Source organism: Tachypleus tridentatus, chromosome 10, assembly GCF_004210375.1.
Source record: "Tachypleus tridentatus isolate NWPU-2018 chromosome 10, ASM421037v1, whole genome shotgun sequence".
Lineage (NCBI taxonomy): Eukaryota > Metazoa > Arthropoda > Merostomata > Xiphosura > Limulidae > Tachypleus > Tachypleus tridentatus.
This window is the reverse complement of record NC_134834.1, coordinates 142,185,656-142,201,560: the sequence shown is the minus strand read 5'-3', so window position 1 is coordinate 142,201,560 and position 15,905 is coordinate 142,185,656. Positions and strand designations below refer to the sequence as shown.

Below are 15,905 nucleotides of genomic sequence, written 5' to 3'. Positions count from 1 at the left end.
TGCTGTAATTAATTCATATTGTAAGATTTTTGTCTTAGTCTCTTCCTGTATTTGAAGATGTAGGTGTTTCTTTGGCTTGAGTCATCATCATGTCTACCCATCAGTGGCTTAGCACAGATAGATCATTGTGTGGCTGTGTGCTTGAGTATTAACAAACAAATGTATAAATCATCACAGTTTCAATATTTTATTTTTTTTCTCTTTTACTTTGACATGAGATTTTGTTCTTTATCATTTATATCATTATTATTATTATCAGTGTTTCTTGAATTTATACTGTGGTATCACTAATTTTTTTTTAATTATTAAATCTTATTTCTTTTTTTTGGAAAACACAATAAATCTGTCCTGTTAAACAGTTTGTGATTAATAAAGTAGGATCTGCACAACAGTTTCTAACCTACTGAGTGGCTTCTGCTGAACAGTTTGTAATTTAATGTGCAGGTTATGTTGAACACTTTGTAATCTAATGGGCAGATTCTGTTGAACAGTTTGTAATCTAATGGGCAGATTCTGTTGAACAGTTTGTAATCTAATGGGCAGGTTCTGTTGAACAGTTTCTAATCTAACAAGAAGGATATTGAAATATTTCACCACATAGCCAGTAGGTCATGTTTAACTACTCATAAAGTAATAAGTAGGTACTCTTGAACAATGTATAATCTAAAACCTACCAACAACAGTAATATATAATGATTTAATTTGAGCCTTTTAAAAGTGTGAATTTATGTAACCAGATAATTCTTATTTTAACTTGATTATCAGTGTTGAAATTAACAGCACATCTTGTTAAAAACAAAGGAACAAAATGAAGATAATCTCTCGTTCTGAGTGACAAACACAGTGATTTTGGTTTTGCTTGACAACTAAGTATTTAATCCTATGTTTTTATGTATTTTGGTTTTTAAAGTTAAGGTTCTTACAAGTTTTGCTTTTGTTGTGATATAATATTATAACAGCTGTAAAAGGTAATAGATAAATATTGTAGTGAGAGGTTAAATTGGGATTTTATGTTTGAACTTTGGTTTTATAATTGAGTGAATAAATTTCTCATCAGAATGAGCAATTGTCCAAAAAGAAACATTTTTTTTGAGGAAAAGAAATTGAGATTTATTTAATCCATGATGACGAGAAAACCCACGTTTAGAAAAAATTATATATTTAAAACCAGCTGGTATAGGTAAAGAAAGTACTTTCTTTGTGAACCTGACAATGACCAAAGAAGGTCGAAACATTGTTTGCTCCTTTGTTAGTGCTTTCTTTACCTATAGCAGCTGTTTTTTAAATATCTGAGATTTATTTAATTTGTTTACAATAAATACAATATTTAAGTATTTAAGCAAAATATGTAGTCAGTATCATTCAAAGAACAAAATATGTAGTGCATTTGAATTTCATTTTATCATTCATTTTCTGTTCTGTAGATACCTTTATTTCTTCTTCATCCAACTTTGTTTTTCTAGCAAAATATTTTTATTGTGAATTAATGTAAGACATTATTTTGTCCCAATTTTACTAATTTCTTTGCTTTTTTTCTTCTGATTGCAATAATTCTTCATTTTGTTTCAAATAGTACAGTTGACTTTCAATTCATTGTAGTTGTATAACCAAATGTTTTTACGCTTGTATTAACAACATATTTTTATTATAGTCTTATGGAAAAAGAAGAGGAATTCAAAGTAAAGTGTAGAGAGATGAAGCGATTGCTAATACAGCAAGGAAATTATCACCAACACCATTTTACTCAAAAATCACCATCTGGAGGCCATCGCTCGTACAGTGAATCATCAGATTGGTGATGAGTATGTAATAGTTTCATTATTATCAGTTGCCAAAAGCAAAAAAGACATGCCAGTCTAGTCTGATTTAGGTCATATACATATATCAAGCATATCAAGGTATATATATGGATTTTAGTTATTATTAAGAAATGAAATCTAATTTACTGGAATGTAGTATGTGTTGACCTGAAAATTCTCAAAATGAAGTGAAGTACAGAAAATCATGAATTTTCTGTTTATAAGTGAATCACTAAAGACCTAAGACTTTCTTAAGTTAACACTACTAGTTACTTGAGTGATCGTGTCCATAGTTTACCCATAAATCCACTTTTGTTTTTGTCTTGAGGAGAAACTGAATTTTGGTGTATTTTGACCAAAGAAAGAAATAACCTTCCATGTGTCATTATTTTAATATAATGAAGTTTTTTTGTAAAAATATACCAACCATTAAGTTCTTAACTTGTTCACTACATTTCTATAGCATATATACCTAAGTGTATATGTTTATACATACATATATAGGTTTATTATAAAGTTATTTGGATTATTTTACCACCCGTAATTCAAGAAATGATCATCAAAGAGCCATTTTGTAATGAGATAAGAGGATGATGGGTAAGCAGTTCTCATGTAGAGGTCCTATAGTACAAGTTTTATACCAGTGACTATGTGGAAATAGTATCAAGTTTTTAGAAAGAGCCTGGCATAGTCTAGTGGTTATGGTGCTCCAGTTGCAATTTGGAGATTGTGAGTTTGAAAACCCTGTTACCAAACATCTTTACTGTTTCAGCTTTGAGGGCATTATTATGTAATGGCCAATCCTGTTATTCATTGCTAAAAGAATATCCCAAGCGTTGGCAGTAGATAGCTGACTAGCTGCCTTCCCTTTAGTCTTTCATTTCTAAATTAGGAACAGCTCTTGCAGATAGCCTTCATGTAGGTTTGCATGAAATTCCAAACAAACGAAACCATTAGAAACAACTCCTTTCAGTTCATGTTTGAACATTGGAACTGTTCTTTTGAAGCAATTCCTCAGTTTTATTTAAAAAGATAAACACAAAACAACAACAACAACAGTGGTGCAAAATTAAAGTTATATTGATGTGAAATGGATAGGACAATGCTGAAGTTTTGGCTCATTGAAATAATTATAAAGAAATTTCAACAAAGAATATTTTTTATTGATTAATTTTATTAATTTATGTACCTTATAACTCTGATTAATTTGCAAATTATAGACGCTAAGAAGAAGCTGTCTAATGTTATAATAACTATAAATATGTATTGAATGAAATCTCAACATATGGTCAGTGTTAACATCTATATTGATTGACTTGCTGTAAAATGTCATGCTTAGCACTATTTAACTTCATTCTTTGTTAGATATAAGGCTTTTATACTAGAAATACATTTTTTCAGGAAGTTGAAACCATTAGATATAGGAACAAATTTCTTAAAATAAATATAAGATTTCCTTACTAAAACATTATTTAGTTACCTTCAAGATTATCAGGTTTCTTAGAGAGTGCTTGCAACATCCCTTGTTGGTTATTAGTCAGGTGGGAGAACATAATTGCAAGAAATGTTTGTTTTATGAACAGAGGCAGTGATCATGACAATAAACACATTAAAATACTGTGTTTTAATTTTTCTCAGTAGTTGAAGCTGTGATAAATATATTAGGAGTATTTTTGACAAGTAGGCCTACTTTTTGGGGGGCAATAAGTGCTGTTCTTCTAGTTGTGCTTTTCTAATTTTGTTTTATGATTGGTAATGTATACTGCTTTTTCAAATTATCATTTAACATTCATATTTTACTTGTAACTCGTATTGTCATAAGATTGGCACTTATTATACCAACAATATTTTTTCAAACATGATAGATATGTTATGACATTACTCCAAATATCAAGCTACAAAATATTAATTACATATTTACATCTTGAGAATTGTTTTAGGTAGTATTTTTGCTCATTTTTAATTGTAATGTTAGTTTTGTATTTAATATTAGTTACCATTTGTTGTGTTATAGCCTTGGATACTTTCTTTCAACTTTTTTTGGTCTTTACATTCCTGAAATTGTATAGCGTTTGTTTTACTATATTGAATTTTTGTATCCAGTCAACACTTTCTGTGAACAACTTCTATGTTTGTTTGTATTGAGTATTTTTTAGGTTTGAATATGATTTTGAATCCTGATGGGAAAGTCTTGTTTGGGTGTGTTTAATTGGCTGTTAGTTTACTAAAGTACAGTAGTTGTTATGTGAGAGAGTAAGAATTAAGTTTTGGTTACATTTTTGATAAAAAGTTTGATTTGTTTGTTTTTTTACTATTAATGGATCGTGATATTTATAGCTTTCTGTTTTCTTAGCTTAATATATTTTAAAATACATGGTTTATTTATCTATTATTAAGTTTGTAATTATTCCACTTTAAAATATCTAAGTTCAGATGTTCCTATAATAACAGATGATTCTCTTGCTCGTAAATCAACTATAATTATTTTCCACATTGGAAAATTAAATGTAAGACAATTTTTTGTGATTGTCTATTGTTTTACACTAAGTATTAAAATAAAAGTACATTTATGAATTCATCACATAATTACAATCATTAGAGAGAAAATTTAACAACATAGCTTAGTTTTTGTTTGTATGAAAGTAATTTGAAAGGTATCTGAATAATAATAGATCAGATGTTTTTGAAATACTTGAATGCCACTTTTACAGTCACTGATGAAATATTATCAGCTTAGACATTTCTAAAACTTCAGTCTTGTTAAATTTTGGACTTCAGGTACAAAAGAATCATCACTCTGATCAAAATACTCATTTTTGGAGAAGGCCATATTTGGACATTAAGAGTGAAATGTTTAAAATATTTTTCTCATTAGGATTTTGTATTGCATTTAATTACTCTTAAAAAAATAATTTCATCATTAGGATTTGTAAATGGTATTTCCTGATTTAGTATAGTAGTTTATATTTCATTTACTACATGTTCTCACACAAAATTTTAAAGATAAAAATAACCTCCTAGGAGATCATTTTAAAACAGAAAAATATATTAGAAATGTAATATATTCTGTTTTACTGCTTTATATATTTATATATGGTCTAAAGGTTTTTTACAAACATTCCAGCAATTGATATTGCATAAAGTATATTTTTATTTTAAAATAGTGTGTATTTTATTTAAGAATTCCATGCTTAGAGCCTTTTTCCTTTGTTTGAGTTTTTATAATTGTTATTGTGTGTGTGTTTAATATTTAATTTAGTAAAAATACTTATTTTATTATTGTTAGTTGGGTACGTAATGTAGATTTGGTTTAATCTTTACACTTCATGCAGCTGTAGGCTTTTGTTACAATTGGAAGAAACCCATAATGAAACTTCCACCTCAGTGCCTTGTCTGGTCTGAGGCAAATAAGATCTAAGAAGATGTATTTTCCATGTAAAATTTATATGAGTATGTTTACGTGATAATGTTCCTTTGCATTTTGTCAAAAAATGTGTCGACGAATCACTGTCCAATGAATAACAGTGGTTTGTCTACTGCTCTTTCATTCATGAAAATATGGGCCATTAAATGTTCAAAAGTTGTTCTCGAAATAAGAGAAAAAAGTGAAATAAGCATTTTAGTTACACAAAACTTGTTAAATTCAACTTCTCAAACACGTTCTTGGTACTTAACCCTTAAATGGCAGCTATCATCAACTGCTGCTGCTACCAACAACATTCCTGCTGTTTAAGGGTTAATTTGTTGTAGGGTTAGCCTATGGTGTGTTACTTAGAGGGATTATACAGTTAATAAGAACAATTTTTGGCTTATTTTAACTTACTGTTATTGCTAAAATGTAAAAGATCTTTATTGCTGTTAAACTTTTAGAAAAAAATAACTAACTGTAATTTTTATTTTCATATATTGAATACTAACCTGTTGAATGGTACATCCTAACTGAATATTTTCATGGATAGACTTTACAGTCTAAACTAGCATGACATTTTGTGTATAATTTTTGTTACTTTCAAGTAAGCAAACATTATAAGTTTTTGCAAGTATTATAATTTTAATAATTGAATTATAAATAAAGAAATCTGAATATTTCATTTTCCTCATTATATTATTTCTTTTGAAAAAAAATATACACAAATTTCAATCAAAACTGAGTAGCCATTATGTTATACTCCAAAATATTTTCAATTTCACATTGTTTGGCTAGTTTATGTCTAGCATTGTTGTATAATATTAGACCAGGTTCTTTTTGTTGTTTATTATTTTGAGAAAAAATGTAAAGTTATGCAGTTATGTATAGACATAGTTTGTGAGTATTGAAATTTATTTTAAAGTGTTTGGAATACTTTTTGTTTTTTGTTAAGAAAAAGAAACTAAATTTGGAAATCAATTTTTGGTTTGGTCTGTTTGAACTTTTGGTTTTTGCTTTATCAGTGAAGATGGTCATGTTGGATTTAGTTGTCCATGATGTATTCAAGATAATCATATGAATAAAGTGTAAATTGTGTTTACAGCAAAAATTTTGATTAGAAGAAAAAAAGGAGAATTTTTAATAAAAAAAGTTTTACACATGTCACATTACAGAGACTCCATGGTTAGGTTTGAGGGCTTATAACATCATAAACTGAGTTTCAGTATTTGCAGTGGCCGTAGCACAATTCCCCACTCTATAGTTATGTTTTAACGACAAATAAACCACACATAGTATTTATTATAAGATGTAATTTCTTAAAGATTTGTTTATTATTTTGGTGAAAAGAAACCACAGACTTGGACTTTTACCATAAAACTTGTTTAGAAAAGAAAATATACTGAATTTTCTAGCTACACTGAAGAAAATTGTTTAGTTTGTTTGTGGTTTTATTTTTGAAATGCAAACAACAAAGTAAAATTTGTAAAGGAACTTATCTTTGGGCTTTACTTTTTAGGAAAGGTAACTGTGCAGTTTAAAAATTTCTAGTTATGTTTAAGAGATAAGAAATAATTATGAAGTGGTAATTTAAATAATTCTTGAGTTTTGTACGTTTTATATTTACTGGTGATTATGACATGTTTTTTAATGTTTGACAATGTTAGGGTAAAGTGAACTTGAAAAAGATTTAAGAATTTTGATAAATCTCTCTAAACTTCTGTATGTAAGTGGAATTGTTTTTCTAAACGTTTAAAGATATCAGAATGAAACATCAGTAAAAACATAATCAGACATAATGACATTTATACGTCTTTTAACACTACATGCTATAATTGGATTTATCCAACTTGACATTTACAGCCATTTAGTGCAATGAGTGGATTTACCCTATGGTGTCACAAAAATTTTCCTAGTAGTGTGACAATCAAGATACGCGATCATCTTTGAATTTCTTGCCTTAGTACTGTGCATGCGTGCATCAACGAGCTAAAGTGCAAGTAGTAGATTTTGATATTGAAAAAGTACTAAAAAGCAGTAAGATTATAAATTTCATTTGTTAGTGAATAATTGAAACTTTTTAAGAACTCACTTGAGATTTAATTATTCACTGAAAAGAATAAAATTGTTTTTTCTAGTTTTTAATGAGCTCTTTATCCTTTTGTGTACAGGATAAATCCATTGGACCAACCCTGTATTAGAGAATTAAAGTTTACTAGAATTCCAAATTCATTACGTTTCTTTCTCCCAAGACACTAAGCTTTTAGTAAATGTTACAAGTAGGTTGTAAAAAAAATTTTTTTAATTAAATATTTTTATTATAGATCTGTTTATGATTTTATTGAGTCAGTTTTTACTGTAGATCTGTCTGTAAATTTATTTAGTCAGTCTGACTCACTTACTAGTTTGAAAGAAAAATTATATTAATGTTAAGAATTAAACCTTTTGTTTTATTTGTGTGATTGGAGTATGAAGTAATAATTGCAGTTGTTTATCTTAAGAGATTTAGAAACTTTAGCTTTTCACAATTGCTATCATTTAATTTTGTTTTATATCTCTGAATCATGACTACAATAAGCAATAAATCACTCAATGGTAGTGTGTAAAGTTTGGAATAAAAAAAGTTTAAGGAGTATTGTGGAAAAATTATTATTTTTTATTTAAGTTTTCTTTCAAAACCTACTAAGAGTTTAATTTTTGCACTTTAATTACCTTGTTAAAAATATACTTTAAAAACATTACCACATACCATTGCTTATAGGCCTATAGAGTACTTTGCTAAGACTGCTTTTGACATTATACAGGTTAAGAATGATTTATCTAAATTTCTAATATATTTTAAAATACAAACAATAATTTAAACAGTGAAACAGGATGTCCAAAAATTATAATAATTTTTCTGACTTTCTAATTTATCTATAAGTAGGTTTAAAATCTGTGTGGGAAATGATACCTTGTACTAAAATAAATTAACTAAAAATGTAATAATGTACAAGTGTTTATATAGTAGTAACTTTTTTAAAAGTAATTTTTTTTTTTTTTTGAGGTGGTAGGATATCACAGATTTGTAGTGTTTTATATCAGTATTCTACAGTTTTTTTCAGCTAGCTCAAAGTAGTTCAATGACATTTACCTTTTTTAGTCTCAGTTTTTCCCCACATCTTCAAATGTCATCTCTTGTTGCATGAGTTTTGGGTCTTCCATGTATTAATGGTGTATTACATTGGGGCCACTTTGTCATCAGTTTCTAGTCATTTGTGTAGGTTATACATTAGTGTTCATAATTATTAGCAATACATTTTCAGTGTAGAAGGCAGCTTTATTTTGGAGGATATAAGTACTATATGTATTCTTATAGCAGATGATTATGGGAATTTCATTAATTTATATTTCTTGTCAGAAAAATTTTAAGAATTTTGTTCTGAAGAGTATTGTTTTTCACCCTGAGACTCGAATGAGTCAAAACGGATGCAGTGGTTTCAGTGTATGATGGTTTGTTTTTTTAAATGGAAATGTTTTGATAATTAAATGCTGAACTTTCACATTGGAGTTAATTTACTTTCATTGGGTGCATTTATTTTATTGCACCTAGTAAAAGGTGTTTAACCATATGGTGTTCATTCAAGTTTGCCAATAAAATTCTGTGCTGTAAAATAACTAACATTTTGTAATTCATGCACAATAAACACTGTAAAATAAAGTGATAAACAGAAACCCTATTTTTCATACTGTTTATACACAAGAATATGAAATGGGACATAAGGTGCACTAGAAATCAACTGATTATCATTACCTTTCAATGGTACAAAGTATGCACCTGCTAAGTTTTAACCTCTCTAATACTCTGCATTGTTTCTTTTTTTGCACATTGGGCCATGGATAAATTGTAAGAGAAACTGTCAAATGTCACTATTCAATCTAACAGCAGTAGCTCAAAAGTTGGAATTGGATGATGTTGACTAGCTGCCTTCCATATAGTCTGTCACTTCAAAATTAGGGACTCTTGAATACTTATGCATGAAATTCAATTATACCAACAAATATTTTCCTTTCAACCCTCCATGGGTTTTGTTTATCAATTGCACAACTTGTACTTAAATCTTTCTTTTCTCAGTCATGTTTCATTGTTCCTAAATCATAAAAGTGTACTCACCTCTGTGCAGCTATTATGTCGTACCACTGCCATAAAAATTTTTAGACATCACACGACCTCTTAAATAAAGCTTCTACTTCTAGATATGAGAATGTGTACTGTAATAGCTTATGATATAGTCATTATTAGACAATATATGCTTTGTGCGTAGTAATCCTCATGACCACTAGTATTGTAATAAAGACTTGTCTATCCCCAGTACTGCTTCGTTCAGTTCATGTTTTAATTGGAACTGACAGATTTTTGAACTAATTATGTTGAACTTTTCTTACTAATTCATAGTGAACTCTTTCCTTATGTTTCTGGATTAGAAATCAGAATGATATCCAATTTTAAGTATTTCAGTTAGAATGTTGATTTGAATTAAACCTTCAATCTTAATTTTACTTTTAATCAAATTTGTAACTTTGGGACATGTTACAATGTCTCTAACAAATGTTGTACCAGGACTACTTCACATTGTTTTTGTCTAGAGTATAGATTTCATGTGCTTTTTAGTTTCATCATTCTGTTAGATGACACCTTATGTACAATATAAAGAATCTCTTTTTTTCCTTCTTTTCTCTCTCTATCTACTTAGCTCATGCTTATTCAACTCATTTTAAAAGATTTACATCTCAACCCCTCAGCTTTAGTGGGTAAACTCATACATATCCATTTTCCACCTTGTCTGTGAGATTTTTCTTCCACTGTGTCCCAGTTAACTTTGTTTCTTTGGTATGAGTAAGTACTTCATCAGGATGCCTTCCTTTCTCACACTTGCTTTCTTCAATTTTTTTTGTAGGAGAATCTGTGCTACACCCTTTCATTATGATTATTTTTATTTGGAGTGTTTTTTTATATTTTGGAATTGTGAACTGATGCAGCTCATCAAGTTATCTCTGCTAACTTTGCTTATTTGTCTTTTTGGACTGGGGAACTTCACCAGACTTCTCATTCTGTGCATACTTATGGGGTTTGCCTCTCTTCTGTTTTAAATCTTCTTGTTACTATTTAATATTGCTGCTCTATGAAGGTTGGACATTGTGAGTGTTGGAGCTGATTTGTTTCTGTAGCTTCTCTTCAGCTCTGGTTGGAGCTCAGCTCTCCTGCTTTGTACACCTGTGGACTCCTTTACTACACACTACTAAGCAACTTTGTTTTCCTCTGCCATTCTACTCTCCATCATACATAATTCCATGACCCCACTTTGGAGTTACACCTGCCTTTTGTTAGTCCCATGAAGACTGGAGGTTGATTGCCTGTTATAGCACTGTCTCACTTAACCAGCTGTTGGTTATCCATTCATTCTGTGTGTACAGTTTTGTCCTGTGAAGTGGGGTGTCACCCAGGTTGTGGACAATGAAGATTGTTGTCTTGGGCATTTTCTCCATATCCTGAATTCCTTTTCCCTCAGTTTTCCCACAACATCTGAATATTTTTTAGCTCTTTCCTGGACTGTGGAAAGACAACACTAAGATTTTTGTGGATTTGGAGACAACAAAATATGAGAGATTCAAAGTTTTACTAAATGTAATTTACGTTGATGAATACATCACTCATTATTAATCAAGCATCTTGATTAATATTTGCACCAGATATTTTGGTAATGAAGTTAGAAAAAAAATTACCTTTTTTCTCTAAATGGTAATAAAAAAACTTTATTTCAACCAAAATTTTGAAATAATTATTTATGGTTATTATTTCTTACATCATTTGTAGCTGTTATATTTATGACACCTGTAGCTCTTGTAACATATGTCTACTTTAAAATCTGTTTTTAATTGTTTGAAAGTTATAATGCTCTTGACAAATGTTTTAGTACTGTTGATATCCAAAATAAGTAAAAATGAAAGAAATAAAAAAAATTGAAAACAGACTGATGTTTGCAAACACTAAAATGTGAATATAGGTGTAGACATGGCTTTTCTTTCAAAATATAATAATTTATTTCAATTAAAGTTTTCAAATGTTTGTCCAACTGTTTTTATTTTCTAACTGATCACATTAGTAGAAATAAAGATATAGATTTTAAATTGTTCATTACAACCTATAATAATAGACTTTCTAATTAATTTTACCACTAATTACTTGAAACACATAGGTTTTATAAATAAAAAAAACATTGAATGTGATGTACACTTATTAATTAAACTACTAGAAGTCTAATTAGACCCCCTCTTCATAAAAGAAAGAAAGAGAAACTATTCTTGCTATGAGAACAGTTGTTGAGAAAGTTTAAATATGCTTGGATATAACACATAGTTAGACTATCATGTGTTGATAAAGTTAAAATATAGGTTGTTTTTTATAGCTTTGTAAAGTTTCTTTTCTGTTCCCTTTGTTGTGAATTCTGAATGTATTTGTGTATAAAATTATATATATTTTAATGCTATAGAAATTTTCTTCAAAGAGAAAATATATGATAACTTTACATAATGTAAGTAAGCTTATACAGTTTAAAGATGGGTTGAACTGATAACAAATCTTATTGAAAGTTTAACATGATAATGAATGTATAGTGTTTGGAAAAGGTTTTGTCATCATCAGGTTTAATAATATACCTATACACTGAAATGTATGTTGTATGAAGCAAAGAGGTTGCATAACTTGAAATTGCTTAAAACATAATAAAGTTATTTTGTTGATGCTGTGTTTATAATTACTATTTTTACTTTTTAATAAACACATTATGATTTTATTAAGTTGCAGTGTTTGTAAACATATTTTTTAATATGTTCACCAAATAAAAAACTGTCATCAAATTGTACAGGTTTACTATTTAATGAATATGGTAGAAAATTGCAAGATATTGTGATGTTGCAAATATTTATTAAGTAATGTTCTAGTATGTTTATTTTGTTCAAATAATGAAGATAAATAAATTGTTTAACTAAAAATGGCAACTGTTAAAAAGATGAAGGCTGTCATGTGAAATTAAGGGTAATTTAAAAATTAGTGAAAAAAAAAGAAACGCAGAGTGAAAGAAAAATTAAAAGTGATACTTTGTTAGAATAATGTTGTGGTTGAAAAAAAAATAAGGAGTAAGCATATGCTTTTTTTTTCTTGTATGGGTTGTAAAAGGTGTGGTACTAATAGGTTGAGTGTAATTGATCAGTTCAAGGAATCAGTTATTATTTTTCACAAGTAGGGCACACAATTATCTAATGAGATTATTAGGGATTTAGTAACAAAAAAGGGAAGAGGAACATTATTTAATGTTGCCCTTTGTATAATTTTTGCTTCTTTGACAAGTACTCTTAACTGGTGGTAATAAATACAAACTGTGGATGTTTCAATCCTGATTTGTTCTTGAACAGAACTAATATACAAAAATTGTAAACTTTTTAAGCATTTTTAAAAAGAAACTCCCCACTAATATAGTAAGTTCAAATACATGTTACTCTACAGAAAATCAAGATTTTCTAACTTGTTTACTGTGCCACTTGGATGGAAAGTACCTGAGTTATACAAGACTTCCATGTAATGTTGTTTTTAAGCATTAAACATACAGAAAATATAATTTCACCATTTAAAAACTTTAACAACTCCTTAAGTAAACTTGATAGTCAGACATATATAGATCATATATAAATTTGTAACTCTAAAAGGTGATGCATTTGATTTGTTCTCTCAAAACATATCAGTGATGTTACACTTAACATGTGGTGAAACTTGTGGTTACCATGAAACACATTCATCTGCTTAAAAAGACACTGATACTGACATTCATAATGTATAAATATGAAAAACAGACTTATTAAACTTTTTTATACTCCAGTTGGTAACAATACATTTTGTTGTATCATAAATTTAATAAATGTTTAGTTTAATAACCTGACTGTATTCAAGAAGTATTATCTTCAAGATTGTCTTACCACAAAAGTATCTTATTGTAAAAGACTACTAACTATTATGGCATTAATTTTGAAATAGAAACCTTGTAACCCCAAGCACCTTTGAAAGGTTGATCTTTCTTCCTCAGGGACAAAATGGGTGTGGTGGTATAATCAGAGAGTGATATGTATGTTTGGTTTTCCAAGAGACATTTATTTTTCTATGAACTATTGTAAGCATTTTATTTCTGGTACAATGTAGCCAGTGGCAAAAGTGTATGCAAAAAGGTGTTATGGATATTTTAGTTTAGAAATGCCTAAATATGTGTATATATAAAATTATGCTTTGGTGTTTAAGTAAAATAAATGACACCTGGTGACTGACTGCAAAAAATATACTAATCAGTTTATAAAAACAGGTATGAAAAATTATCTTAAAAAATAGTAAGTTTCAGTAAATTTGGCCTTCATAAAACTAATTAATGAATAAAGTTATTTTTCTGATGAAAGCAATGAATGTAGATCACTGATTCCAGGATCTATGTTAATTATGAAAGTTTTAACAGTAATTAGATGAGCAATTCCGAGTAATACTAAACTTTCAGATATAATTTCTCTTATGATTATCTATCAGTTTAAACTCAAACATTTCATGGATTTTGAAGAAACATTTTTATCTTCTACAACTTGTTCATTGTCCTAAACAGATATTTCATGAGGTTCTTGTTACCTCCTTCCAGAAAAATAGAACTCTAAAAGGTATCCTTGTTCACAGAAAAGTGAATAACATCCTACTCAAAAATGATTGCTGTCCATGAAATAAAGCCTTTTGTCAAACCTGCAAGTTCATATAAACCACTAACTCATTTTCTGAATGCATAAACAAAGAAACTTTATATGAAGAAATCACTTGTGAAGAAAAAACACCATTTTTATGACACAGTGTAAAAAAAATGCAGTCATCAATAATTAGGACATGAAAAACCTTTAGAGAACATTTCAACAACCATAAATATTCTATTAACACTGAAAATGATCTCTCAGTTGCTCAAAACTTTTACCAACCCACTTGGGTTATAGGATTTACCATTTCACTTCTATCAATACTTTTTGAACCTGTGTTTTTCTATCATGAAGGATATGTTTAAAATGCTTTACATTTCTCAACAACCAACTATTAGAGCTGTAAGAATTATTGTTGCTGTCTTGTTGCTCTGAATGTTTACTGAGAGTAAATATGATAAAAACTTGTTTTAATATTTTTTGAGTGATAATATAATCATTTTTAAACAATCCACTTAACTCTACATACAGTAGTAATTCTTGTGTGTCTAGTCTTGAGCTTTTGCTCATGCCACTAACCTTGAACTATTTCTCACCTAAATCACATGTTTTGACATGAATTGCACAAGTACATAATGTAGTCATCGTGTAGTAATATCTCTCTACCAATAGGAAGGTGATGCATCCTCCATGCTCATGGGTCCTCACATGAACTTGCACTTGAAATTATCTTTATTCTAAATTTAGGCACATTCATTTTTTTTTAATTTTGAAAGAATTTGTGCAATCTTTGTGATTGATATATTAATCTTTATTATAGAGTTACTATATTTTTGATAATATCTTATGACTTTCATGAAATTTATAATCGTTTCTTTTCATGGTTTCTGTGCAAGTGAGATTTATTTGTGTGTGACACGCTTTTCTCTGTCATTTACATTCCCCAGTCTTCCATACATGACTTCAGTCTTGCTCCACTTTGCCGTGAGGTCTTCAAGATGCTCTTCTTTCTTTGGAGTCTTGGGTGGAAGTTTCTTGCCATCATTTTATCATGTCTTTACTCTATCATCTTTACTCTTCCTTGACCCATGTACACTTGTTATTTCATCATTTCCTTTTCTCACTCTCGCTGCCTCTTCTGACCATACATTCCTCCCAGGGGGTTATCCTTTGTCTATTCTACTGGTAGCTACCTCTAACCTTTGAACCTAGTTGACTTGGTTCCTGTTGAATTGCTTTTTTATCTTTTCTACTCACTTCATAACTAACCTTTGCATCACTTTGGTTTCTACCCTTTGTCTGTCATCTCTTCCTCCTATTCCTCTTTCCCTATTGTTTTTCTTCTGTTTTCTGATCCTCAGCACCATTGTCCCAATGACAGTGTCAGAGCTCTTGGTTTTAAATGCCTTATAGAATGTAATTTTTTCCTTTTTTGGGTTACTGTTCCCACCTCTCTGTTGAACATTCAGAAAATTTCTGAACAAATACTAAAATAAAATTTGTAGAAGTTATTGTACCATGTTTTGAAAGTCAACAAAATACAACATCCAAAATGGACAATAAGACACAGACGATGAAACAAAAGAAATGTATAATTAACTAAACCAAAAAATTATGATCGATGGGTTACTGGTTATCTTACAAATGATCTTATATTCAACAATTACATTTCTTTTTTTCCAAGTAACGACTTCCTATTTTTATTGTTTTGTTTACAAAATGTTTCACCATAGATGATTTTAGTTTCTTCAGAATATATCTTCAGTAGATATAGGGCAAGAGTTAAAAAAATTTATTTGTATATAAAAAATAATGTTACAAAAACATTTTCTTTTAACAATTAAGTGTATATTACGTGTTATAACTTTTTAATATTTTAACATTTATAATTTACGTTCGAGTATACTAGAAAAAACGTGATATCTCATCCATTGAACTTTCTATGTTTT

The 15,905-nt window shown here is 29.0% G+C and overlaps 1 protein-coding gene across 2 annotated transcripts in view; it reads left to right on the top strand.

Annotated features, from left to right (window-relative positions):
* LOC143230479 (uncharacterized) overlaps positions 1-12,101 on the top strand; it is a 56,254-nt gene extending 44,153 nt beyond the window's left edge. For both annotated transcript variants that reach the window (XM_076464113.1, XM_076464112.1), the window contains exon 11: positions 1,652-12,101. In XM_076464113.1, the coding sequence (XP_076320228.1) occupies positions 1,652-1,799 (148 nt within the window). In that variant the 3' untranslated portion in view covers positions 1,800-12,101. The remainder of the gene's footprint in view (positions 1-1,651) is intronic.
* The last annotated feature ends 3,804 nt before the right edge of the window (positions 12,102-15,905 follow it).